Here is a 25,366-nt window from a genome sequence, read left to right as displayed (position 1 = left end):
GCACAGGAAAAGGACACACACGGACAGCTTCATTTTCGAATGGTCTGATGAACTCTGAGGAAAGAGTATCAAATGAATTCCAACGTTACACATGAATCAGGCAGAAGGATGCTTGTAATACTAGTAGATATGTGGGTTTTTGTAGCTTCGTCCTACAGGTTCTTGCTTCTCGAGCACTGTACAAGGATAAAAGTCTGCCATTAATTTGGTAACGCTACTTCACATAAATCCGGGAGTTTCCCCAAGCGAGTTTCCCAACTGAAATCAATCTGGCAAATAATAAACCATCCTTTTTTTCTGTTACATGTCAATATCATATATTACCTTTTTCACTGATGCTATACTTAATATATTTCTTCCCTATCCATGTTGGTACAAAAATATAGCAATTTTGAAGGACCGCCCGTGGCGTGGCGTTGAGACCAGCGGCGTTTTTTTGGAGGCGTTGCCGTTTTCCGCGAGGAGAATACCGACAGACACACAGCTGCAAATATGACACATATAGTCGTTGAGCTGTCACAGTGTTGCTACTTACCGAGTTTCTTGTCAGGACGATCACTGTAAGATTTTGGTCTGGAGATCTTCTTTCTTACACACCCTCTCGGGTCTGTAGATAGAATGAAATGAGGGGATGGGGGGAAGGGGCTCTATTTAACTGGTTTATTTGCGTATGAAGGTCAGCAGAAATTGGTGACGTAATTCAAATGTAGTTGTCTGATTATGTTATACAATATCCATGTTATGGGCCTGATACAGTCTCCATTTGATGTCGTAAGGGGTATTCAGGTCTTGGTAAGTTAGATGTAGCTTTATCACCAAATATTGGTGGGGCTTGATACAAAAAGTGCATGGTCAAAAGTTAAAATCTTCAAAGTCAACACCTGGACTTTACTGCTGTAGGCATTGGTTATTGTCTGATCTTAGTCAATATGCATTTCTCAAGGGTAACTCAAATCCAATCTAGGACGCAGCGTGGCAGCCAACGTGCCACGGTCCAGCTAGCTAGATAAGGACTTACAGCAGGTATGTCACATGTACTGCGGCACGTTGGCGACCTCGCTGCGTCCTAGATTGTATCTGTGTTACCCTCGCCTGAGAAATGCCCTGACATAGTCGCGAAATGAAAAAGAAAAAAAAAATGTATCAAATGTATAGAACTCAAATGTAGAGAACTCTCTGGAAAAATGTATAATTTGCATTAGGTTGCATTTTTTTATTGAAAGAAATGCCAGCGTTGTCAAGGGACAATGGCGACAGAATAAAGTCAAATTTAACGGACAGTGAACATATAGGGCATGCATGGGGATCGGTACAGCAAGGTATCACAAGGGCAAAGGTTAAGCCCCTATCTCACGGGACCTGAAACACACAACCTTGCCCCATACTGGATGCAAAACTTACAAGTATGACAAACAAAAAACAAAACAAAAAAACACAAAAGGCAAAAAGGAAAAAAATCTCAATGTAACTTACAACGTTTATGGTATCTATTTTCAAAATCTAGATCGCCTAAATTTAATACCCAATCTTGTTCCTATTTTTGCTTTTTTTGTCGCCCTCCCGAATTGAATTTGGAATCTGAGGATACCATCTATTAAATGTACCTGCTTTAAATAGAGAGTCGGAAGGCGATATCCGTCTACGTGTTAAGCCAAGGTTACAAAAAGCCGAAAATCGCCTCCCGATCATGGTTGGGCCTGATTCGGGGGCTGGGTCGGCTGTAGCTGGCCTGTGTTCGGCTCGGTCGGCAGGTGATCGGCTTGGTCGGCTGGTGTTCGGCTGGGCCTGCCGAATGTTATGTCATGCATCCAACCTCGGTGCAAGTTATACTCTAAAGTATATATTGTAATAAACAATACATATTCGTGGTACCAATGATATAAACGCTATTGAGCAACGCATGATGTGTGTCAGTGATTTGCCTAACTGCTCTTGGGTTGCCTCAGGCTGTACACAAAGAGACACCAGACTGCGTAGACCAAAACTACCAAGCTCACAAAGACGGGCCTGGTACAACAATGCGATATACATGTATATGGTGACGTAATTATTATACCGCGCGTGAACAGAGTTTTTGCAACTTTCCGAGCAGAAACTATAAGAGGGGCAATGTGAAGACTTTTAGAAATGTTAATCCAGAAATGGGACTACTTAACAGCCAATCAGGTTGCGACAGCTAACCTATGACTATTTGAACCTTGTTGCACCGGTCCCGATGCATGCCCTATTTGTTCCCTGTCCCTATAACTGTGTTGATTTGAACTCATCTTCCCGAATGTCTGCTGACAATGCCCCCCTTTCCGTCATTTAAAAATGCGACGGCCCAACAAACTAAAGATGTCGAAATGCAAATGATACATTCCTTCATCTGCTTCTTATCTACTTTACAGACATTTAGTTCATTAAACCATTGCTGGATTCTTGTTACAAACCGATCTATCGACAAACCACTGCACATGGTACATATCAATATTTTTGAAAAAAAGAAAAAAATCAATTTACACCAATCAGTCTTCCACTGACAGAAATGAGGTGCTTGCGGTGTGACTATCCTTAAACACAGGGCCTCCTATGTAACGTTTTATCCGGAGGATGTCTTTTAACCCAAGGTAGGTGCTCAATCTGACTTACAACGTTTATAGTCTCTATTTTCAAAATCTAGGTCGATTTGTTTATACCCAATCTCGAAGTTAATTTAGAGTCTGCAGAGGATGCTATGCATAAAATTTACTTTCTGTAGGGGGGAAAGTCGGGAGGCGAAGTTCGGTTACACAAAGCCGAACATGTCCTCCCGACCAGATTAGAACTGATTCGGGAGATAGGTCGGATGTGGCCGGCCTGTGTTCGGCTCGATCGGGTGGTGATCGGCTCGGTCGGCTAGTGCTTCTTCATTTTGACACCTTTCATTATTCTAGATCGATGAAAATCAACCGAGCTAAATTATATATCTAAATAGTGTAAGGATAATAAACAAGCGATTATTAGTGATACCGATCAAGATTCGACCGACCGAAATCAAGTTGCTAAACATTTGTGTTGAGTTTTATCATACCTGCATAATGCAGTTATTATACTACCTACAGAGTTTTTGTCACTTTCCTAGCAGAAACTACGTGCATTGGCAATGTGAAGAGTTTTTTGAAATATGAATCTTTAAATGGCACTACTTAACAGCCACCGAGGGTGCAGAACAGCTAACCTTAGTCCATTTGATGTCCATATCTACCGTTCCCCATGCATGCCCTACTTGTTCACTGCCCCTTAAACTATGTTAATTTGATCCCATCGTCCCCATTGTCTGATGACAACTCCCTCTTCTCTGTCAGTCAAAAATACGTCTGTCCCACAAACTTTAGTGCCATTTTTCAAGAGAGTTTTACACTTTTAGTATTTCCTCATTTTTTTACCATTCGGTATTCTTGATCTATAGGAAAGCAACAAAGTTGGAATATGTTCAAATAATGTTAAGTGCAATTAACAAGCTTTTCATGGATACCTAATGCAATGCAACTGATAAAGTATTCACAGAGAAGTGACCGACCGAAAACAAGTTGCCAAACATTTGTGTTGAGTTAATTCATAACTAATTTCTAGCTACTCACTTCAAACGCATCCATTAAAAGACTACCTAATGTCCCCAGGTTCAGCTGTTAATGCATTCAAAACACAACAACAACACGGGGTTATATTATAAGCCAGTCACCTTTTTTATTATCATCTTTTCATATTCAAACATTTAGTGTCATTCCTTCAATTACTTAGACGCACATGTACATGTCCGCAAATAGTTAACGTTGTTAAATGATATTCAAATAATTATATCCACCGAAACTGCCTGCTAATATTAGTAAGAGTCAACGCATTAGTGATTAAAGTATTTCATCAATGTAAGAGCTTTTGTTTCAATTGTAATGTTCATTCGGTTGGTAATGTGTCAGGAGAAATCATGCGACACTTTTCAACAAATGAAGTCACGCGTCTGGCAATATCTAATTTTCTCGTGTAACAAGATGAATCTACCTCGTAACATCCCACGCAAGGTCACACAATCCATATATGGTGGTTATTTTCTATAGAGCGGCAATCTCAGCCAAAGAGCTGCAAACGTGTATGTGCATGATGTAGACAAATACTTGAGATAAAATCATAAAAGCAATTTCTATAAGGACTTCTCATGTTAGAGCTTATGTTAGAACACCTTATTCACTGCCAACGAAATATGATGCATCGTCAAATCAGCCAGTAGTATCTTAAAGCTGCACTTTGTAACATTTTGGCGCAAAAATTGAAAATATTCTTGTGAACAAATTCTAATACAAATGACATGGACAACCACTTTTCAACATATTTCCATCATTAATTCGTCTATTTCTGGCATGTATGGTGTTTTTAACTGTCCAAAAACAAGCTGCAAAAGTCTGTGACACCACCTCAACCTAAAGCCTAATGTTCGTAAACAACGACTTCATGCACACTGGCAGGACCCCTGGGAAGGTTAATTAAACTACGCACAAAAAGTTCGGAAACTTAACTTTAATCGATCATAGATCCGTTATTTTTTACCTATTTCAATGTATAACATATTATTTAAAAGCTTTTTTGATTTCCTTTCCCATGATACCAAACTTATTGTGATTGCGAGTTCATGAAACGAGCATTAGGCCTGCTAAAGTGAGTGGGTCGAAGAAATAAAGTGCCCAGATTACCTTACTATATAGTCAAACATGCTACTCCGTACATATTCTTCTGTTGATATTGACTTCTGTACGAGGGTATTGTGAAAAATCAACAAGAATAAACAAGACATATTCATGAAAGCTAAGTTTATTCTTTATCAAAACCAACAATCTGTGTCTTAGCACTGGGTTAGCAAGGAGTCTTAGTAACGGGTGGCCCAGCCACGCGCTGTCACTACAGCACGGCACCTTCTCCTCATACTCGTCACCAGTCGCCCAATGCGATGCTGTGGGATAGCGTCCCATTCCTCCACCAGCAGTCGTCCTAGGTCAGCCAGCGTTGTTCTCTCGGTCACTCTTGCACGGACAGCTCGCCCAAGCTGATCCCATAGATGTTCGATGGGGTCCAGGTCTGGGCTCTTAGAGGGCCACTCCATCCTCTCTACGCCTGCATGCTGGAGATGGTCTGCGATGATCCCTGCCCGGTGTGGGCGGGCGTTATCATCTTACAGCAAGCCAGTCGGCCCCATGTTATGAAGGAAAGGGATGGCCACCGGATCAAGTAGTGTGTCACGATATCTTTCTGCATTGAGGGTTCCTGGTACAATGACAAGACTTGTCTTTCCCCTGGAGGTAATGCCCCTCCCCCCCCCCCCCCATACCATGACGCTGCCACCACCAAATGCTGTGGTGTAAACAATTGGATCGATGTGCCAAAAATAACCTTGGATGGTCTGTGTTCTAAAAATAACCTTGGATGGTCTGTGTTCTAAAAATAACCTTAGAACCTGAGGAAACAATATGTTGAATCATCATCCGCGCCCATACCAATAGGATGTCACAGCGCGCGTATGACACCAACAGGGAATTTTGGGCACTTTTTCTCTGTGACCCACTCACGTTATTAGTCCTGGTACTTGTTCCGTGGGTTTTCAATCACAATAAAGTTATTGTTTCATAGAAAAGGGAATCACACAAGCTTTATAATGATATATAATGCATCAAAATCGGTAAAAAAAAAAACGGAGATATGATCAACCAAAGTTAAGTTTCCGAACTTTTTGTACGTAGTTTATTTAGCGACACTTCAGTGAATCTAGATAACAGCTGATGTTATGAAGATCATCTTCTTCAAAAACACTCATATCTTTTTGAATGAGGATAAAATATGTTAGCCAAGTTTGTAGGGAACTGATAAAGTGGATTTTCCCCGTTCAAAACTGCTAGAACTCTAATTAGGACGTTTGGCAGAAACTGTGGTTAACTGTAATCAGGCACCCTACTGGGCAGTTGGGGTGATAAGTCTGTGTGGCCAAACTGTCCCAACTGCCTTTGAAAGTTCAGTTTTTAAACTGGTTTATATGGTGCAATGATGTTGAAACATTCCTTCCTGAATACTGGTATATCATTCTACAATGTTTATTCAACATACTATGTAAAGAAATGGTAGAAAAATTGACTTTCTGTATTGACCAAAGCTTACATAGTGCAGCTTTAAGTGCATAACAATTTAGTTATTAGATTTTCTTCTGTATTGGGATGAACTAAGTTGATGCTAATATACCTGTAGTTTCGTTTTGTACTCATGAAGATAAGGCAGCTTGTGCATAACCCTGGGACATCTACTGTGAAAAATATATTGATTTGTCTGGCAGAAAATAGATGAAAGCAATTTTTTTTTCTTAGCAATACAATCTTAATTTAAGAGAAAACAAAAGAGGCACGTGTCATGTTTTCTTAAAGAATGTCGTAGGATATTGCCGACAGACAGAACAACAAAGCACTTCTGAAATAGCAGGAAAGATTTAGCCAAAAAAAACAACAGTTGTCTTTTTGGTAGAAAAATAACCTCGTACCTATACTTAACTTTGTATCGGGTAATGTATGGGTAATCTATTTGTATTTCAATGAGTTAAGACAACAACACTTTGCCTATTACTAGGGATACTCTGACATGGCATTAGTCAGCTAAACTCCTACGTTATTTAACCTTTGTCCTGTGGCTCCAAACATTTGTTGGAAAGGCTCTATTTTCAGAACATTTGCGTAGCACCCGTCTTCGCAACTTAGCAATCTTTTAAGCGGTCTCTGTTTGAAACCACCTACGTACCCGGTGTAAAGTAGATAGGCTCAAGAGACAAAAAATTGTGCAAAGAGGAGGTAAAGGGCCAGGCTTATTTAATTATTTCACTATGCTGTGTACAGGTTGAAATTATTAGGACTGAAATTACAGCTCTGCCTTACACTTCTGTTTGTATTAAATCATGGAATGAGGAAGTTTTGACGATAATAATACAAAGTTTTTAATTAATTAACCCATAGAATCTGCCACCTATTCCTGAGCAAAATAATTTGTAGCAAAAGTCTTCTAGTTCTCTCCATATACAGTCGAAAGCATTCCTGAAGTCGACAAAACAAGCATATGCATGGGCGTTTTTTTGTAATCAATATATATTGATATTAGAGGGTAAACAGCAAATAGTTTATGTTGTGTAACAATTTTCTTTCGAAAGTATTTTTGGTTTGGAGAGAGAAGTTTAGGTGTATCTGAATAATGTCAGACGAGTGTACAGTACTGTGGTAAACAGTTTGGCTACACAACTCGTTACTGATATTCAGATAATGAATTCGAACATTCCTTACCCTTAGTTCTAGTAGGGATTAATTGGGAACGTATTACATCCATGAGCATCAATGGCGACACTATTGTTGACTAGTCCGTCCTAGGTGAGGAGGCCTCTCTGTGTTATGGCTATTTTCTTAAGTACAACAACAACTGTTGTACAATATTTCTTAGATGTGTTTGCCTATGTATATCTGTATGTGTTTATGAATATAGGCCATCTAGGCTGAAATGAACGATAAACATAAATGTCTTTTGATTCACATGTTTCTTACGTTTAGAGGATCAAGGAGAAATAACAAATCATTTTGTTAATTTGATTTGGATCAGTTACCAATTCTCCTTATTCATACGGGTATTTCATGGTATCAACAGTATTTCGTTTAAAATCTAAGATACTTTTGAAAAATCCATACTATTGTAAACAAAAAAAGAACACGAACAACGATTGAAATTTTAAAATTTTATTACAAATGCTATGTCTGCTTGCTTAACACTTTTGAAATGCTACAGCACTTCTTAACATGACGTATTATACTTGCCCAAGCACTGTCTCTCAGAATAATAGGATGAATATTCAGTGAGTTATTGCAAAATGATTTCTGTGGTCTGCATCCAGTTTTTCTTTTGCATCTTTTCTTGTAGTTTTTGTCTGACACCTACCCAATGCCAGCACGTCATTGAATAATAAGCATTACACATGGTCATCTAAAACATTCATGTTTACAAGATAATGTAAAGAGAAATATTACACAGGGTAATTTCTTTAATCATACACATTTTCAATTCTAATGAAAATGAACTGTCATCATATTACATTGATAAGTGAAAAAAATACATGAAAGTGTGTTTTTATAGAGATTTTTAAACTTCTTAACAATAAACAAGGTCATGCCTTTCAATCTTATATACATTTAGTTTCTATTGTCTATCGCAATACCTTTCGATAGAGCAATAGCTTACGCCTCAAACCAATAGAGTCTTTTTTAGTCTTATTGCATATATAAACCTCATTCTGCAACCTTTGTATGGCAGTCTCAATAACCAGAAACGAATATGTTTTGTTCCGAAGCTTAATTGACCATCTAGACTAAGGAAAATTCGCTGGATTAAATCAGTTAAGGATATAAACAATATTAATATTTATATGTACACTACTGTGAAATATGTGAAATACTGGAAATGACGCATCACTTTACAGCTAGGACATGTTGTAGTCATCATAATTCACAAAATACAGGTGATTTTCTACACTTTAATATACATATATCAGCATGTCATTGATAAGCCTTACGGATCAGACAAAGCTCGGCTGAGCCGGCATGTTTTGTTTGTCTGTCAGTTTCCCCATTTATGTAAGGGGCGTTTGGCAGATAAACCTGCGTATTTTATCACAGTACTCAGCATCCCACATAGGACAACCCGAGAGAACTGAGCAGTAGAGAACGCACGTGCTCCTGAAAGTGAAGCTTGGCTCTCCTGGATTCCAACTCTGTTATGAAAGGTAAAAACAGTTTTAATTCAAATTTAAAGAAAAAACGTATTTTCCACTAACAGTGCCCTTTTCTTAACTCCACAATCCAAAAGGTCCGCTACGAAATGGATGAGGAAGAGCGAATTGAATCCAGAGTTTAGGTTCTACAGATCTTTTTCTTGAATATACCTATAGTGGAAAATTCACATTAAACTTGGGCTAGGGAGCGGTTGCATGGCAAAACTTATAATGATGGCCCCTCGAGTAGCCTCTGGATAAAATGTTGCTCCTCAATTTTCAGCCTAAGAAACATAATTCCTCATTTTTATCTTCAATCTCTATCAGTTATCTCGAAGAGACCAACAAAAGAATTTTCATCTGAGCGATATGTTTTTGCGACAAATCTGTCCTTTTTAGCTACAAACGAACCCGATTGAAATGAAACAAACGAACCTTATGGCGGGCATATCTATGAGAATAATAATTCATTTTGTAGAAATATCATTCCACGAGTCTAAAAAAATGATTTAAAATAAAGTTTAAGTTAAACTTAGACGAAGCATAGCGATGTTCCAACACAAGCAACTGAGGGTAAAACGACTTTTTTTCTAAAGGAAAGAAGGCCATTTAAGTAACTATAGCTCTTATCGATCACAAGAACTCTAAAAATATCAATGTAGGCTTAATCCGTGTTATTGTTTTCTTTTAATATCTCTTCCCAAGTAATGACATCTGACGACAAAAAACAGATTAATAAGCACTTTTGAAAAGTAATGAAATAAGATTTTCTTTATTGATTACGGTTTTCTTAATAACATATTTCATGAAATACATTTACTAAGCGCAATCGAGGCATGGTATTAGAAACTTACTTTGTAGTTGCCCAAAGAAGACCCGTCAGCCCATTGCCAGTTTCTCTGATGTAGAAGAAATCCCCCCTTGTTTTTCAGGCCAAACCAAAATGACTGCCTGTGGCTTTCCGTGCGGACAAGGATTCTCAAAGCCACGTCGAGTTCTTTTGTTTTAGGCAGGGCGAGTTCTGCTCCCTCCCACTTGCAGGCCGCCTCGGCGGTCCGGTAGGACTTCAGTCGGAAATCGAACTTGATGCAGGTCCTGGCGATGAGTCTGTATCCGACTGGGCAGCGGGCACTCCGGGCAGCTGTAATGGTGATGGAAAGCGACATCGTTCTCGGGACCAAGTTTACTTGCTTACACTAAACATAAAAGACTGACCCGTTATCGAAACTCGCTTACTCTAAAGGATCCACAGCACGCCATTAGATAAATCTGGAAATTCTAAAGAAACAATATTGAAATTAGATAAAGCACTTATTATCATCATAAGGCGTTTGTCAATATTGCAGTTTATGACCATTTTCTTTTAGTTATTTTCATGTAAAGAGCGATAGGTTTTGGGTTTTTTCCCGATCAGATGCAACGTAGGAAATAAAAGTCATAAAATCCCACTGCCTAAAATAAAACTGCTTGTCCTATTTTCAAAATTACAGCCTTTCGTTTTGGATGGACAAATAATTATATCTTATGGAAATATTCGAAGTAGAGGCTGTTACACTTTGAGTGTTACTTTCAAAGGATGGCAACTTTTCACCTTTTTAAAAGAGATTTTGCAACACTTTATTCATATGCAATTAGCCATTGTAATAATTTGATAGCGCTTGAGCTGTCATCATCATCATCATCGGTCAACAGCCCCTTTTTACGTGCAGTTTGTTGATGGCACAATTTCCATGTCAAGATTGTGCCTTACAACAGTACTTTGAACAAACGTAACTTCAATTTATTTGTTGCCGTGGCACAGGTTGCAAAAACCAGTTCTTTTTTTAAATGGCACAGGTTACGAAATCAGTTTTTTTTTTAAAACTATTTTAAATGTTACAGAACTAGACCTTACCACATACTGGCACTTTGCAGTAAGTCCATCTCGTGCTCGGATCCATGGTGTAGCACCAAACTCCGGCCTCGCCGTCAGGATTTCGGCAGTAGTTTTTCTCCAGTCCTGATGACACATAATCAGCTGGTGTCATGTCGTGTCCATGTGGTGTCTGGCTATCCCAGCGTTGACACGTTATGCCCGTGTCGGTCACAGAGACTGTTCCTCTGTAGGATGCACCATCTCCAACCTGGCAATCTACAGGTCGATAAAAGCCAGGCAAAGAGGTATTAATAAATGCCTTCCTGAATTTCAAGTGGGACATGCTCAGTCCATAGCAAGTAAATTAAACTGATGACATCAGCGCGCGCATTGATTTCAACCGGGTTTTGAAATCTAAAAAAAAAAAAATTTAACCATTCGGCAACGGCCAGCCTACCGAAAATAGTACAATATGTCTAACACTACGGCCAGTTCTATCGCAACAACGTTCTAGATCTCAAAAAAAGACTAGTAAAAACTCCGTACACATGCGTTTTACAATAATTGTGTAAGCAAGCTGTGATAAGATTGCTCCCCTCGTAACCAACTTACAGTAAGACACAGTACAAAATGCCAAACTTGTAATATAGTCTGCAATTGCTGTGCCATTGTTACCAACGAAGTGTAGTCTGATGTGCTGTTCTTGAATTAATTTTAACTACTAACAAATTCTACAACACGGTCAGATAAAGAAACGACCCCCCCCCCCTTACATATCCACAGCTACTGGGCGTTCACTTAGAAACATACACACAATCTACATCCCCAAGGAAGAACAAAAAGACTACAAAACTATTTTCTCCACTAGTCAATTCAGACTGTACCATCAAATAGTTCAAAACCAGTGTACAATAATGGGCACATGTTATGTCATTGCCAGGGATGTATATATGTATGTCAATATATTGTATATAGGTGTTGAGTCTGCATTTTATTGTAAATATCTCCGTCATCCGGGCTTCTATGTCTGTACGGTTGATATTCGAATAAAGAATTGCATTAAAAGAGAATAATTGAATCGAATGTCATGTGGTTTGAGTAATTGTATTTGAGTATTGTCTAACTGTCTGTATGTTGAAGACAGAATGAGGAGACGAATGATTTCTAAGGCGAAGCAATTCAGTCAGACAGTCAGGACAGCGATAGAGGAGAGCTAGAGAACTTCAGCTGAGGAAATGTGAGCAGAGCCAGCAACATGTAGTCACCGTCAGTCTGCCTTATAACTCAGGGGGGCACCCATGCCAAATGAACGTGAAACCGTGTCTCTGCCGTGTTGCCATCTAAATTCATAATCTAATGTATTCAATGTTGACATCAGTGTTTAGTTAATGTTTTTAGAATGCAGGGATACAATACTTGGTGTAATACCATGTTTTATTGCTTCAATTCTTCCCTCATTCTTAATGATATTTTAGTTTGAAAATATGGATGTCTTGTTGTTTTCTTTCCCGCCTTATTTTTTTATTCAACTGCGCGCACCAGATTTGTAGTCTGCAGATGATGTCATCCATAAAATGTACTTCCTATGGCCTAATGCTGGAACAGGGTATACGACGACCTAGCGAATGGTGACACTGTTTTGAATCCATGTGAGACGGAATCACATTTTGGATAAGGGAACGGATCACGAAGACAAACGTAAGTAAAAATGCTAAGCTTGCAATGTGAGGCACGCGATCTAAAAAGGGTTGACAAGGCTGGTAACTAATGCAGTACCTATCGTTTGCTTTCGATTGTTAAATGCTACCACATCATTTATCCGAACGAAATAATGTTTCAAACACGTAAGACGTAAATACGTCTTAGATTCTGCAAATGTCGATAAAAGATTTGATGCAGCTTGACGTTAATTCACTGCACACAGCTATGTACATGATGTACGTATCGGAAATACAGACGCAATGTTGGCACCTTTTTGCTTGATTGACGGTAAGATTATTTGAAATATGTGGCGTTCATTACATGTGACTAATCACTGTACACCTTCTTTGTATCTACATGTGTATTAGCCAAACTAATATTTCTCTTACGTGTAGTTATCGGGTACAGATATAATTCATTGAGCCAAGGCTGCCAGCCGGTGTGGGTCCGAGTGACCACGAACCTCCAGTACCGCGCTGTTCCCTGAAAACCGCCGAACTGCTGGTGCTGGTCGGTCCCTCCCTGCACGTCAGTGATGTACACGACGTCCTCCCAGTTGTACGGACACACAGCCTCCGACTTTTGCAATTTGAATTTCGCAATGTCATGATTGGTGTGTCCCCAGTGGATGACTGCGATGCTGGTAAGAGTTGTGGGCGCTGCGAGGTCCAGGACGATGAGCCAGTTGTTGTAGAACTGAGCCGTACGAATTGGGTTCCAGTAGGTCTCAATGTCACCATCCAAGGCTTTTCCGGCGTCATATATCACCCCGTCGTTAACATACGGAGTGCCCGTGGAGTTCACAACCCACGACGAATCCTGTGTCACCACTGGGGGAAGGGACACAAAATAGAAATAAACATTTAGAGTTAATTCCAAGAGGGTATGATAATAACATTTGCAATAATTTGAAAAAAATTCCAATATAAGAATATCGGACTGACAATACTTCTAATTTTTTCTAGAAGATTGAAAAAAAAGTATGAATTTGTTTGAATTCAATTAGATAATTTAGAAATATTTTGAAAGTAGCTGCACAAAAGTCTGTTTATTTAGAATACTAATAATGTCTAACCATCTATGTGATTCTTTCACTTTTAGAAATATTTACAAAATGGTAGAAAGTGGTAAACAATGTTAGAAAAGTGACTGCTCCCATAAAAGTAGTTGCTAATCCGGTCCTTCTGTCTGCTTTTGTATGTCTTTAGATTTCACTGCAGGACACTGCTTGGTCTTTTATGGAAAGCCTACTTCCCTATACTTGGCAAAGGAATGTGGGTTGATTTCTTTTCTGCCTTCTGATCTATTTATAAAGTGTAACAGATAATTGTAAAAAGTGATAAGAAATGGTAGAAAATTACCTTTGTAAATTTATGGTTGAATCTCGAAGTTGACTCATAGATCATTGAAATAATGTTATCATTGAAAATGTAAATACGGCTGTTAGCATAATCTTCCCTGAAATCGGTACCGAAATTACATTACCAAATTGTCTTTTTGTTGAATTCCTTTACTTTGGCAGAATCATATATGTACATTTTAGAATCAAGCATACGAAAAAAAAAATCCATTTCAAAAACCTTTGAAAAGGTAACATGCATGTCTCCGTTTTTTTTCCTCCTAGTTTTTAACTGGATCATGAAGACAACTACAAAGGGAAGAGTAATGCGATCCAGTTGACACTATGGACACGGCTAGATTTAGACTTTGCCGATGACCTGGCACTTCCACCAAACAATCACAAGCAGATGCAAGAGAAAACAACTCCTCTGGACGCAACATAAATCAGTATAGGGCTCAAAATCAGTAAAAAGAAGGCTAGACTCATGAAGAGTAACACAACCAGCAACATACCAGTCAAAATCGGAAAGGAGGAAGTGAGGGAGGCTGAGTCGCATTTTCGTTTGTTCATATCAACCTTTGGATAGAAAGTTTTAAAGGTGTGGCTGCTTTGTACAGCTAATCATGAAATTATTTCTAAAGATGTCAGAATATTTCGCAAAGACAATTTAACCTGAATGAGTTATCTGCCATTATGCCTTACCTTCCATTGTCCTCAATGTATCATTTGTCTTTGGGTTCTTTGTCATTTTCTGTCCTGCCACAAAGTTCACAGGTGAAGACGACTGAAGAGGTTAAAAAACACGTGGTCATCCTCATGTGTATTATATTTGTCCATAGAATAGAAAGCACGATTTAAAAGAGAATTTAAATAATTTAAATCACTGTGTCACTTTGACCTTTGTTGTCTTCACTGCAGGATACTTTTAACAAGCCCCACTCTAATTTGGAACGATGTAAAGCTTGAATCCTTTTCCACACATTGGCTCCAGAAGGCCAACAGGCTTTACTGTGACGTTCCAGAGCTGGGGGGGGGGGGGGGGCATTACTGATCTATTACTTACGAACACGCAAGATGCTGTGTGTTTTCATGACTAGCCTCATACTAACGAGCCACATGCGCAGGTCCTAAAGTCTCCCGGGAACGTATCTTACATGACTTCTCTAATAACCCTTCTTTGAGATTACAGATTATCTACGATAAATCGTGTTGATATCGCTCCAAAATGTGAAGTGACCAGTCATCCTCTTTTAATTACCTTCAACCGAAAACCGGTAAAAGAAAAGACAATCATAATCAAGGCAATCTTTTTTTACCAAACGTTTTTGGTTGCATTCATTTTGGGGTTTCAATAGGACGTCATCCATATCAACAAACAGACATGGCCTGATAATACCAAAATAGGCAACAGAAGGACATGTTTATGTATATGGCGATCCAGTAGAAACTTTGTGGAAAAACGCTTATATCCCTGACAAGAACTACCCAAATGGTGATCAAAAACGGTGTTAGATTTGTATCAAGAATTGTCTACAATTAAAAGAAACTAGATTACGTGAAGATAATACAAATTTTTGAGCGTTGCTAAAATAAATAAGGTGCAGGACTTACGCTGGACGTTGATGTATTACCGACGTATATTGATGTCATATCAGTGATTGTTGCTGTCATCTCTGACAGTGATTGTGTTACCTCCAGTGCAGTTGTAACATTTGCCTGAGGAAACGTAGTCATAAAACTGGTGTTCAATGCAGGTAACTCATATTGATAGATTCTCTTGGTCAATCCCTGCAATCACAAAAAAAACTGGAAATCTTAGTGTTAGTTAAGATATTTTTAAAAATCCTAACTTTTGCCGTCACCAAATTTCCATTTATTAATTTATGAGACTTCTCCAATAACAATACAGATGATAACTCACATATGTTACCTATCTCCGCCGCAAATACATACAAAAGTCAGTGAAGATAATAATAAATTATGTATAAATATGTTTTAGATTCAATGGTACTTTATATACTTATTATGTCAAATAAATTAAAATTTAGTTACTAAAGCTGTGAAAATCATGTCCAAGATATGGGACTAACCAGATGGGTTTGTGTTTCGTTCTCGGGTTTTGAAGTCAGATGCAGGACGGTTAGAAAGGTAGAGCCAATCAGTGCTGTGACTACAACAGTGATGATGACACCTTGGAGTAGACAGGAACGAGAAATCTCCATGTAGCAAGTCTTGAACGAATCTATGGAAAATTCAATACGATTACTGGCATGAAAAAAGTAGACAATGGAGCCACTGTAACTTATATATCACGGCAATTGCCAATAAGGAACACTAACTCTTACATGTGTGCAGGGCAGGAAATGGTTAAAACAGCTTCTCTGCACCCTGACTCCTGTCGTTGTGTTGTAAATACTGTGTCATACTGAAGTTATGATCAATTGAAGAGGTTCAAAATTTATGCCTGCATTAAAAAAAGGCTCATCTCCCTACAAGCCGTTGTGTATCTTTTTGTTAGCAAATTATTTGTAGTTGTGGTATAACTGGTACTGTATGTGTTAGTTTTACAGTATGAAATAAGCATCAGAAATCTGCAGTGTATCTGTATCTGTATCTATATAGCCGGTATAACCGCCATTCGGCGTAACACACCAGCTTCGCAGGCACGCGGCGCGCAGCAGCTGGTTACATTACACCGAACGACCTGTCACGTCTAACCTTCGCATATCTAGCTGCATGCATTGTTTAAAGCTATCTAATGAGGATGCTTCCACTGTACTTGGTTGTAACGAGTTCCACTCTACGATCGTTCTAGGAAAATACGAATTTTTAAACACATCAATCCTAGGTTGAAAAGTCTGATACTTAAAGGCATGACTATTTCTTGTCCTTTTCTGAGCTGGTATTAGATACTTATTAGTTGGTACGTACACCAATTTATTAGTATCCAGCAGACATTTGTGAAACGTTTGCACAACTTTAGTTGGTTCCGATGCGTAATGCAAAATTTTCTGATTGCGCAAATCCTTCCGCAGAAGAAATCTTTCGCAAGGTTGTAGTTGTTTACATTCTGAAATTTGCATGATACTTGGTGGTCCATTCGCTGCTGGAAGAGTCCATTATTGTATGCGGGAAATATTTGTTAAAATTCATGGGGTGATTATTGTGGATGAGGGGAGGGAAATGGCTGAAATACGTTGTATGTGCTGTGCTCTCACAAATATCGCCTTTTTAGTTTACGTTCTGTTTGTGTTTCCTCACAAATAACATGCTGGATACAGTTGTCTGCTATATGCACACCCATTGTCTAGTGGGAGCCTGTCAATAAATACATAGAATCAGCGGGGAACTTACAATAATGAAGAAAAAAAACACAAAGTCGTCGAAATTTGAGGGAGGTATGAAATCTTTGATTTCTGTTCGTAGTAGTTTCCGTGGACAAACAGTACCTTTCTTTTTCACCTGCTCACCAGATGCGTACAACGGGTTGTTACGCAAACCAGTGGCCTTCTTCCGTGCCTTAATGGGTAATGTAGTATCTTCCTTCTTATCAGTTGGTTGTTGACCATTTTCTCCATCCATACGAGCCTGCCGTCGGTTCTCGATGTCATCTTCGTCGACTGACTGGTACACGTGACTTTTAGGATCATCTGCATCTATGCATTCGATCTCACCTTCTTCGTCTTCGGTAGGAATCGCTGGTTGTTCTGTGTAATCAAGATGAAAAGTGGAACTCAAATATCACATATGAACCTTTCCAACTAGGGATGCGAAATAGAATTGGCCAGATTCGCAAAGACGCGGCAAAATATCTCAGGGATCGCTGAATAATCGCCATGCATGATCGCCATCTCTTTAGCGACTGTTTTGAACGGGTTAAAAGCAGTTGCTACGTACTCGCCTGGACACAAAACTTCGTGAAGCAATAATGGTGTTTCCAGTTTGAGTCAGGTTTCTTAGTATCCTCTTTCACTACCAACATGCCAAATTTCAGATCAGACAAATTCATCAAAGGATCTTGATATATACTTGCGATGACACAGACCAAGACAGGACGAAATCGGTCAAAGAATGAAAGTCAAATCTTAGCAAAAAAGACATTCGTAGCATTTTCTCCCAGATTATGTACACGAGGCACTGATTTGCATTATTTGAATCGGATTATGTTTATATTCATTTATATTTGAAATACAAGAATGAAAATACCATCATATACCACTTCATAATTACAGTGTTTTCTTTTAGGCAAATAAACTCCACATTTGCGTTATCTGTACCCATCGATATTCATCTTTATCTCAGCTGAGCAACGGAAACGTCTGCTTCTTGGAGATCAGATAGGCGTTCCAGTTGAATGACGTCTGCTTGTAGAAAGTTAGCCAGGCTAAAGACACCAGGGCTTACCGACAAGAGCTTGGAATCGGTTCCAAACTTTCAAGGTGGGGGGTGTCATTTTGTTATATTATGCTACCCATAAATACTGGTAGTGTGTAAAAAAAGTACATCATCACAGTAGCAGACGACATTCCAAACTACATACGGATGCTGACAAGTTAATTTCAACTTGTAGCTGAGAACGTAGACCACAATACTCATGTCGGAAGTCACTGACTTTCGCTACAGATTAGTAACTACAAAAAGTATGGTTTACCATTTCTCAATTAAAATATTTCAGAAACGCATCCATTCCCGATAATACACTTACCTTGAGGAAGAAACCATTAAACCGGATTCAATCAGGATTTAGACCGATAAGCTCTACCTCAACAACCTTGTTTGATGTCACTGATATTATTTTGAGTAACATAGATAAGGGATTAGTTACCGCTGCTGTCTTCCTTGAGCTGAAGAAGACATTTGGCCATGTGTGCCATGGGGTAATGCTTCATACGTGTAGGTTTAATTGCATTCGGAACATGGCACTGACATGGTTTTCTAATACCTGGCAAACCGGACACAAACGAAAGTTATATGATTGGTGACTTAGCGAAATTCTGGAGATATCTTTCGGCGCTCCGCAATATGTCGGTTCTTGGAGTCTATATGGTAATGATACCACCGTCTTATTTGTTGCTCAGTGCTGACCAGTTATTAAAACAAGTGGTACTTAAGAAACTTAAAAAGGTAGTCAAAACATGTTTTCTCATCGATAAATGCATTTCTAATAGATTTGTTAATTTTCTTGTCATATAATATTTCGCGTCATGCGTTATATTGAAACTAGAGTTCCACGACTCATTACCTTCGCCAAATAATCAAGGCTGATAGTGGAGATTGACTTTATGCAAGACTTTAAAAATAATTTTCTGGTACTGGACTAGTGTACATGTATGTGTCTTGTGGGTTGGTAAATGTTAACATGACCTACTTTTGTAGGTTTACATGACCTGAATCCCCAAACCCAGCTGGGACATAGTGTCCCCGTAATCAGGTCGTACATTAAGAAGCCCATTGTAGAAATGTCCTTATAAGTTATGTTAATGAGCCCTGTCATGCAGAATAATGTTCACCTTTACTAAGCTTCCTAATGCCACGAGAATGAAATTCCAATCATTGACCATTACGTAATTTTAGTACTTTCTAATTAATTATGAAGATTATGTAGCTATTTGCGTTATTGATAAATATCGATACCTCTCTCTTTTTCACTTATATGTCACATGCTTGAGAGTCCTACTTTGAAATGCAGCGGATTTGTATTCTTTCCTTGCTAATTATGCTCCTAATTTGCATAATCAGTATTCGATTATATTAAGCATCAATGAAGCTATCTAAGTACCACAAATCAAGACGATCCGTCGACCCTATTTCTAGTTATTCAAGTCCGAAGGTCAAAACAAAGACATTAAAAACACCATCTGCAGTTCCAACCAAGCCGCTAGGAATCCCAAACGTACACAACTTACTTCATGAGGCATAAACTATCTACCGCAGAAAAATCATGACCGTACCACCGGAGAAAATTTGAACTCAAACTATGAAGCTACGCTGTAGTACCTGAGAAACCCGCTAGGAGGCCCATCATCAAACTTGACCTTTCCCTTCAAGAAACCTACCCTTCTTCTTCATATCATGTGCAACCATCAACATCTCCTCGAGTTATCCTTTGTACAAACAAAAACGCATACATACAAAGCCCGCCGCAGTACCGTAGGAAACTGCCAGGTGACCGATTTTTGAACTTGACCTCCGATTCCACCGCAAATCATGCAGATCCATTAACATTTCTTTGAGTTATGATGTCTACATACAAACACACTAAATACAAAGTCTACTGCAGCGCTGTAGAAAAACGCCAGGTGAACCCTTTTTCGAACAAGACCTTTGTTCTCACAACCACTACTGAACCATCAAAAACACGAAGAACCATGACAGGTTTATTGAGTTATGCTCTTGACATACGTACAGACCCACTCCACAGCTAATGTAACCGTTAATTAATATAACCTTCTCGACGAATGTAACTATAGTCCCACGCCCTATTAACCCCATAACGTCCCCAAAGTGAAGTATGCCTTTTCGAATGGCATTTTATTGATTTTTCACATAGATTTTTCAAAAAGGGTTCTCATTTCTAATCATAAACGATAAGTGCCAGTAGTCTCCAAATGCAATTTGAAGTGGATGAGTTTCAGCATAGATCACCTAGCTTGTATTGGGAGTGAAAATCAGAAAGTACCTTCATCTTCAGTTTGTCCGGGGGAACCACAGCCGTACATGGTGTTGATAAAGCCGCGGGCTACAGTCACGGTATATGTACTGATGGTTTCTGTACCGACTGTTTCCTCATCGTCATTTTGTTGAGAACTAGTCCGTTCGTGGATGGTGATGTCTCCTGTCTCGACAGATTTTGACTCTGCCTCGGCATACATACCTGTTTTATCAAACAACCAGAGTTAGAAGACTAACCACTGCCTAGATCACGACCAAGCAAATGCTATATAACAAAAAATAATAATGATGATGATATTTATAATAATGATAATCATGATAGTGTTAATGATGATGCTAAAATAATGATAATTATTATCATGATGCTAACAATAGTTCTGGCGCAATGCGTATGTAACGGTTACAGTGTTTGGCCCAGAACCTAGCGATCCTGGCTACGACTCCCTGACATGCCATCGATGTTGTGCTCTCAGGAGTGGTACTTCACTGAAACTTTTCTCACGCTGCTTAGGTGTGAAAATAGGTACCTCAATTCGGTTGGGGAGGTAAAAATTGCCATAAAGAAGAGGGTTGGGCTCCGCTTTCTAATACCGTTCCTTTCACACTGAATAACAACCCGCTACCCCAACGGCATCAAAAAGTAACTACACTTTGCTCACCCACTGTTTACAATGGTCCATTGAATACCCGAAAGGATACGAAAATTAGGTTTTGAATTGTCCTTTACATGAACGAACTAGATTAAGGTGTTAAAGTTGATAAAATCTATAGATGATGATGATGAATGGTTTATTAAGAAAACGTACACAAACTGACAGTGGCGGTCAAATTCATGACCGAATTAGAGTCAGATTTACACAATTATCATTATTAACCGACTAGTTAAAATCTGGTAACATATCTAAAATCAAAACGTTAGATAAAACAGTAAATTTAAAAACCGGAATGTAAGACGACAACAAGGGTCCACAGTGCGTCATTCAGACAAAGCGTACGTGTGCCTTGCGGTAGTACTTGTACATGTGCAATATTTCTGACTCTTTTTACAACGATAATACACATACACATAATATTTATATATATACATATAATGTCATACAATGTCCATCATTTCTTGAAGTTCATTCAATAACTTAGTCATCGCTGGGTTGGCACTGGTTATGTATTGTTTAGTCCCAGTGGGTTGCTGGTAGCGTGCAGAGGTACAGTAACGATCCTTTGAGTGATACGTTAAAATCAATATATCGTGAATAACATGAATATGTGTTTCTACCAAGAATCAAACTCCATGTCATAATTAGCTAATGCATTGACCATAATAGACTTCGAAGCAAAAGATTGGTGTGCTTTCGCAAAAAAAACGTCGGAGCAAAGATTAGTGGAGCAAAAGATCGAAGCAAAGAATTGGTGTGCTTCCGCCGCGAGCTGTGCGCTAAGAATGATTTGGATATAGGTCTGGGAGTTGTGGCGATGTTGAGACCACCCAAGGGTATTACCCATTCATCGCTACAAAATATGACCCTGCCCCCCCCCGTTTTACTACTTGTTTGTCGGCTATTTGGCACAAAGAGATTTCGGGTTTTAACTTGGGAACGGCCTGACCACCTTGCTAGCTAGTACGTCGGTAGAAGTTCCTTTTCCTTTCAAAACACGTTTTAAAGTTTAGAAAGTTACCCTATCAATGTAGTTTACATAATGATAGAACTCATTTCAATTCGAACTCTATATTTGTTCCTTTTTTTGCTTGCGTGTTGATTTATTGTGTGAATTTAGACTGGATCTGTTTCCATATTTATTCACAGTCTTATTTGGCCCGGGTCAGAATTTGTGAGCTAAGAGGAAATAAGTGATGTTAAAGTCAGAAACCCGAAGGTTCACCAAAACGTTTTGAATCTCAATAAAAAGACCGAGAGTAGTGGCACCGATTAGGGACCCATGATCCTGGGCAAATTAGGCATTTACACGAAATTTACGGAATTCGTACTAATGTTTTAAAACGCAATCACTGCACGAAATCGTACGAACCTTATAAAAAACTAACATACGACACTATGAATAACGGTCAACCAATGCGGTGGGAGAACGTGTGTTTCTTAGTATTACTAGATATGATATGTTGACCCTTAGGCATTGTTGATTAATGAATATGCGTATACCGTCACAAATATATAGTTGACAGCCTGTGTGTTTATTTTCTGTGAGTTTCATCTTTGTGCGTCACACCGTCTTCTCCCGTCACCGCATCGCATGCATGTCCGTCTCGTTAACGGTCTTTTCAATTGTCTTGTCTAAGCCATATCACTGACGGGTAGAATCTATACCCGAACATAAAATATCTTTTCGGATTTCGAACAAGTATATAAAGTTCAATGAAAAAAAAAATTGTGACTAAATATGCAGAAAACAAAAACAGGTCAAAAAGACTATTCTTGAAACAATGACTTCTTAGCTACGATACATTGTGACATTTCAAGATGTTTAAAGATTAAGATAAAACTCGTCTATTTTCGCAAAGTGTGCTGTCTTTCTTAAAATCTGATGGAATTCGTGTAAATGCTTAGGCGCTCTTCTAATCAATACTCTCAAAAGGCGTGCATTTCTGTTCTTTATTCATCTGGTTTGAAGGTCGGAATAAAAAGGAATTGAAAGTCGGTGCGCAACACAAACTACCGGCATCTATAACTTATCATCTCCCACGCAAGGTCGCACAATCCCTCTATGATGATAATTTTCTATAGAGCGACATCTTCATCCCGAAACACTTCAAAACACTGTGTGCATGATGTAAAATTGCAATGCTTGAGATTAAATCACCAAAACAATAATTATGATGACTTCTTATATCACTGTATTGTTTTACCAGACTAATCATTGAAAGATAAAGGATTGCTAGCTGAGGATTAAATATCAGGTATTTCAATACAAAGTAACCAAGAAACGTATCCTTGAACTGGTACGACTCGGTATGAAAAAAAAAAATCATTTTATATAAGCTAAGAAACTGCGATGAAGGGATACAATATCACAACAAAAAAAACACTCCCGCCAGAAGGTCTGGAGTCTCCATAAAAAAAGTGGTGAGCTTACTCGAGCAATGCGGGGATCCCTTATCAAGTCTCCAAAATGACTTAACTTTTTTCTTGTCGGAGGTATAAAAACAGGCATGTAGTCGGTAAAGCATTTGAACTACCCCCCTCTAAGGCATAGTACTCGTTACTTCACAATCACTATTATACAAAAAAGGTCAGATTTGCGAACAAATAAAGCATATTTAATTCCTTCCCCCTAGCCTGCCTATGCAAAAGTGGAATGGGCCTATAACATAGTGACCTTAGGTCAAGCTGCAATTTCAAAAATTCGAACTCTTCGAAAACAACCCAGTGCAAAATGGACAATTTGAATTTACCCTTATTAACTTACCTCATCCCTAGTGCAACAGCTACCGGTACCAAATACCACATAGTATAACAAGTCACTTATGGTTGAAAGGGTTAAGTGAAAAGTTATATAAGTGTTGATATCTTAATTTTGAAATTTAGATTACCGGAATAGACATTGTATTAACATCAGAGTGTATTCTAACACATCGAACAAAAGCTCAGGGGCCAAAAATGTACAATTTGGAATGAAAATCCCCCGCTGACACACAAACAAAACAAAGTTAATTAAATCATTTTAGACAGCTGTATACGATAAATAAAACAACAACAAAAAGAATTAGCATACATAATTAAACTACATGTATACTTATTCTGAATTTGGTTCATTTGGATTTGGATTCATTGTAACACAGGAGTAAAGATTGACTCCAAATTTACATGTTGAAAAGCTACTCAGTGCAAAGATGGATTTGTCCCTAATTGACCCAAAATGGAAAAATAGCCTCACATGCAGACCGGTCACTTCTACCCCTCACTACCTTACTTTGTTTAAAAACTAGCACGATGCCATGTTCAAGGTTATAACACTTTTATAAGAATGATGCTGTATGAAATAGAATTTCTTGGAAGTAATATGCAAAATTATAAAAAGCAAAAACATTCTGAAGTGGTGTAATGCAGTAACGCCTTGGCGTATGCTGCAAGGAAAAAAAAGAGGGGCACGGATAAACATTATATTATCCTAAAATAGTGCCCAGGGAATGGGGAATAAAAAAAATAATTACCTCCGACTTCAGCTTGTTGGGAGGAACCACACGCGTACATCGTGTTGGAAATGACATGGTCTACGGGTACTGTATAAGTACTGGTGGCTTCTGTTTCATTTCTGATTCGTTCACAGTCATTTTTCTCAGTTTCAATCTGCCTGGAGATGTTGATATCTTCCATGCCAGTGGAAGTTGATTCGGCCTGGATTTCCGTTTCTGTGAATAATTAAAGCGATTTAGTTAGAAAACTTTATCAAGACGCATTCTCAAATCATCACAGCATAAATCATCAAATCATCACTGGATAACAACTAGTCTTATCTGTAGAGGGATAAGCGAAGTTGGTTCAAACTTACCTGTAGTGACGTCTTGACTAGAATTCATGACGAGGATGACAGCTTATAAATATGCATAACCTTTGTATCTCTTCCATGAGCCACCTAATAATGCGCTTGATGTACGCCCGTCGTCTGTTGAGCAACATGGGAACGATCATGCAGGAAAACAAACTAGCTCGCGAAATGGATTAGTCAAAACAACTCAAGATGTCTAGCAGACAGTCTATGAAAGCAAGTCTTTTTTTTAATACATAACAAATTAACTGACTGAGTGAAAACGAAAGGGACACGGGCCTCGTGTCCTAGAATAAGTTCGTAAGATGCTGCCGACTGACGGAACATAAAAGCACTTCTGAAACAGCAGGTATTTTTTTAAAGAAAACCTGGTCCGTAGATTAAAAAAAGGACCTCGTATATAGATTAATCATGTAATATATAGGATATCTCTGTGTTTTTATATCGATATCTGATACAAATTCTGAGAAAGAAACGATTAGAAAAATCTGTAGGGTGGAATTTA

General features: G+C 38.6%; 1 protein-coding gene across 1 annotated transcript; it reads right to left on the bottom strand.

Moving 5' to 3' along the window:
- Positions 1–7,747: 7,747 nt before the first annotated feature.
- Positions 7,748–24,892, bottom strand: LOC136420293 (uncharacterized). The gene is made up of 8 exons (XM_066407142.1): positions 24,865–24,892; positions 24,527–24,724; positions 20,369–20,563; positions 17,139–17,396; positions 12,737–13,177; positions 10,686–10,922; positions 9,646–9,932; positions 7,748–8,791 (listed from the first exon to the last, which is right to left on the bottom strand). Exons 1-8 carry the CDS (start codon positions 24,890–24,892, stop codon positions 8,651–8,653), a joined length of 1,785 nt encoding a protein of 594 aa, XP_066263239.1. The 3' UTR covers positions 7,748–8,650.
- Positions 24,893–25,366: the final 474 nt, after the last annotated feature.

This window comes from Branchiostoma lanceolatum, chromosome 15 (genome assembly GCF_035083965.1).
Source record: "Branchiostoma lanceolatum isolate klBraLanc5 chromosome 15, klBraLanc5.hap2, whole genome shotgun sequence".
Classification (NCBI taxonomy): domain Eukaryota; kingdom Metazoa; phylum Chordata; class Leptocardii; order Amphioxiformes; family Branchiostomatidae; genus Branchiostoma; species Branchiostoma lanceolatum.
The sequence above is the reverse complement of the archived record's forward strand: the minus strand, read 5'-3'. Positions and strand labels throughout refer to the sequence as shown.

Coding starts and splice junctions, on each gene's coding strand:
- LOC136420293 (XM_066407142.1), bottom strand. CDS start 24,892: ATGAATTCTAGTCAAGACGTCACTACAG. Junction 20,564..24,526: donor CCAACAAGCTGAAGTCGGAG/GTAATTATTTTT, acceptor TTGATAAAACAG/GTATGTATGCCGAGGCAGAG. Junction 8,792..9,645: donor CTTCTTTGGGCAACTACAAA/GTAAGTTTCTAA, acceptor CTTTCATAACAG/AGTTGGAATCCAGGAGAGCC.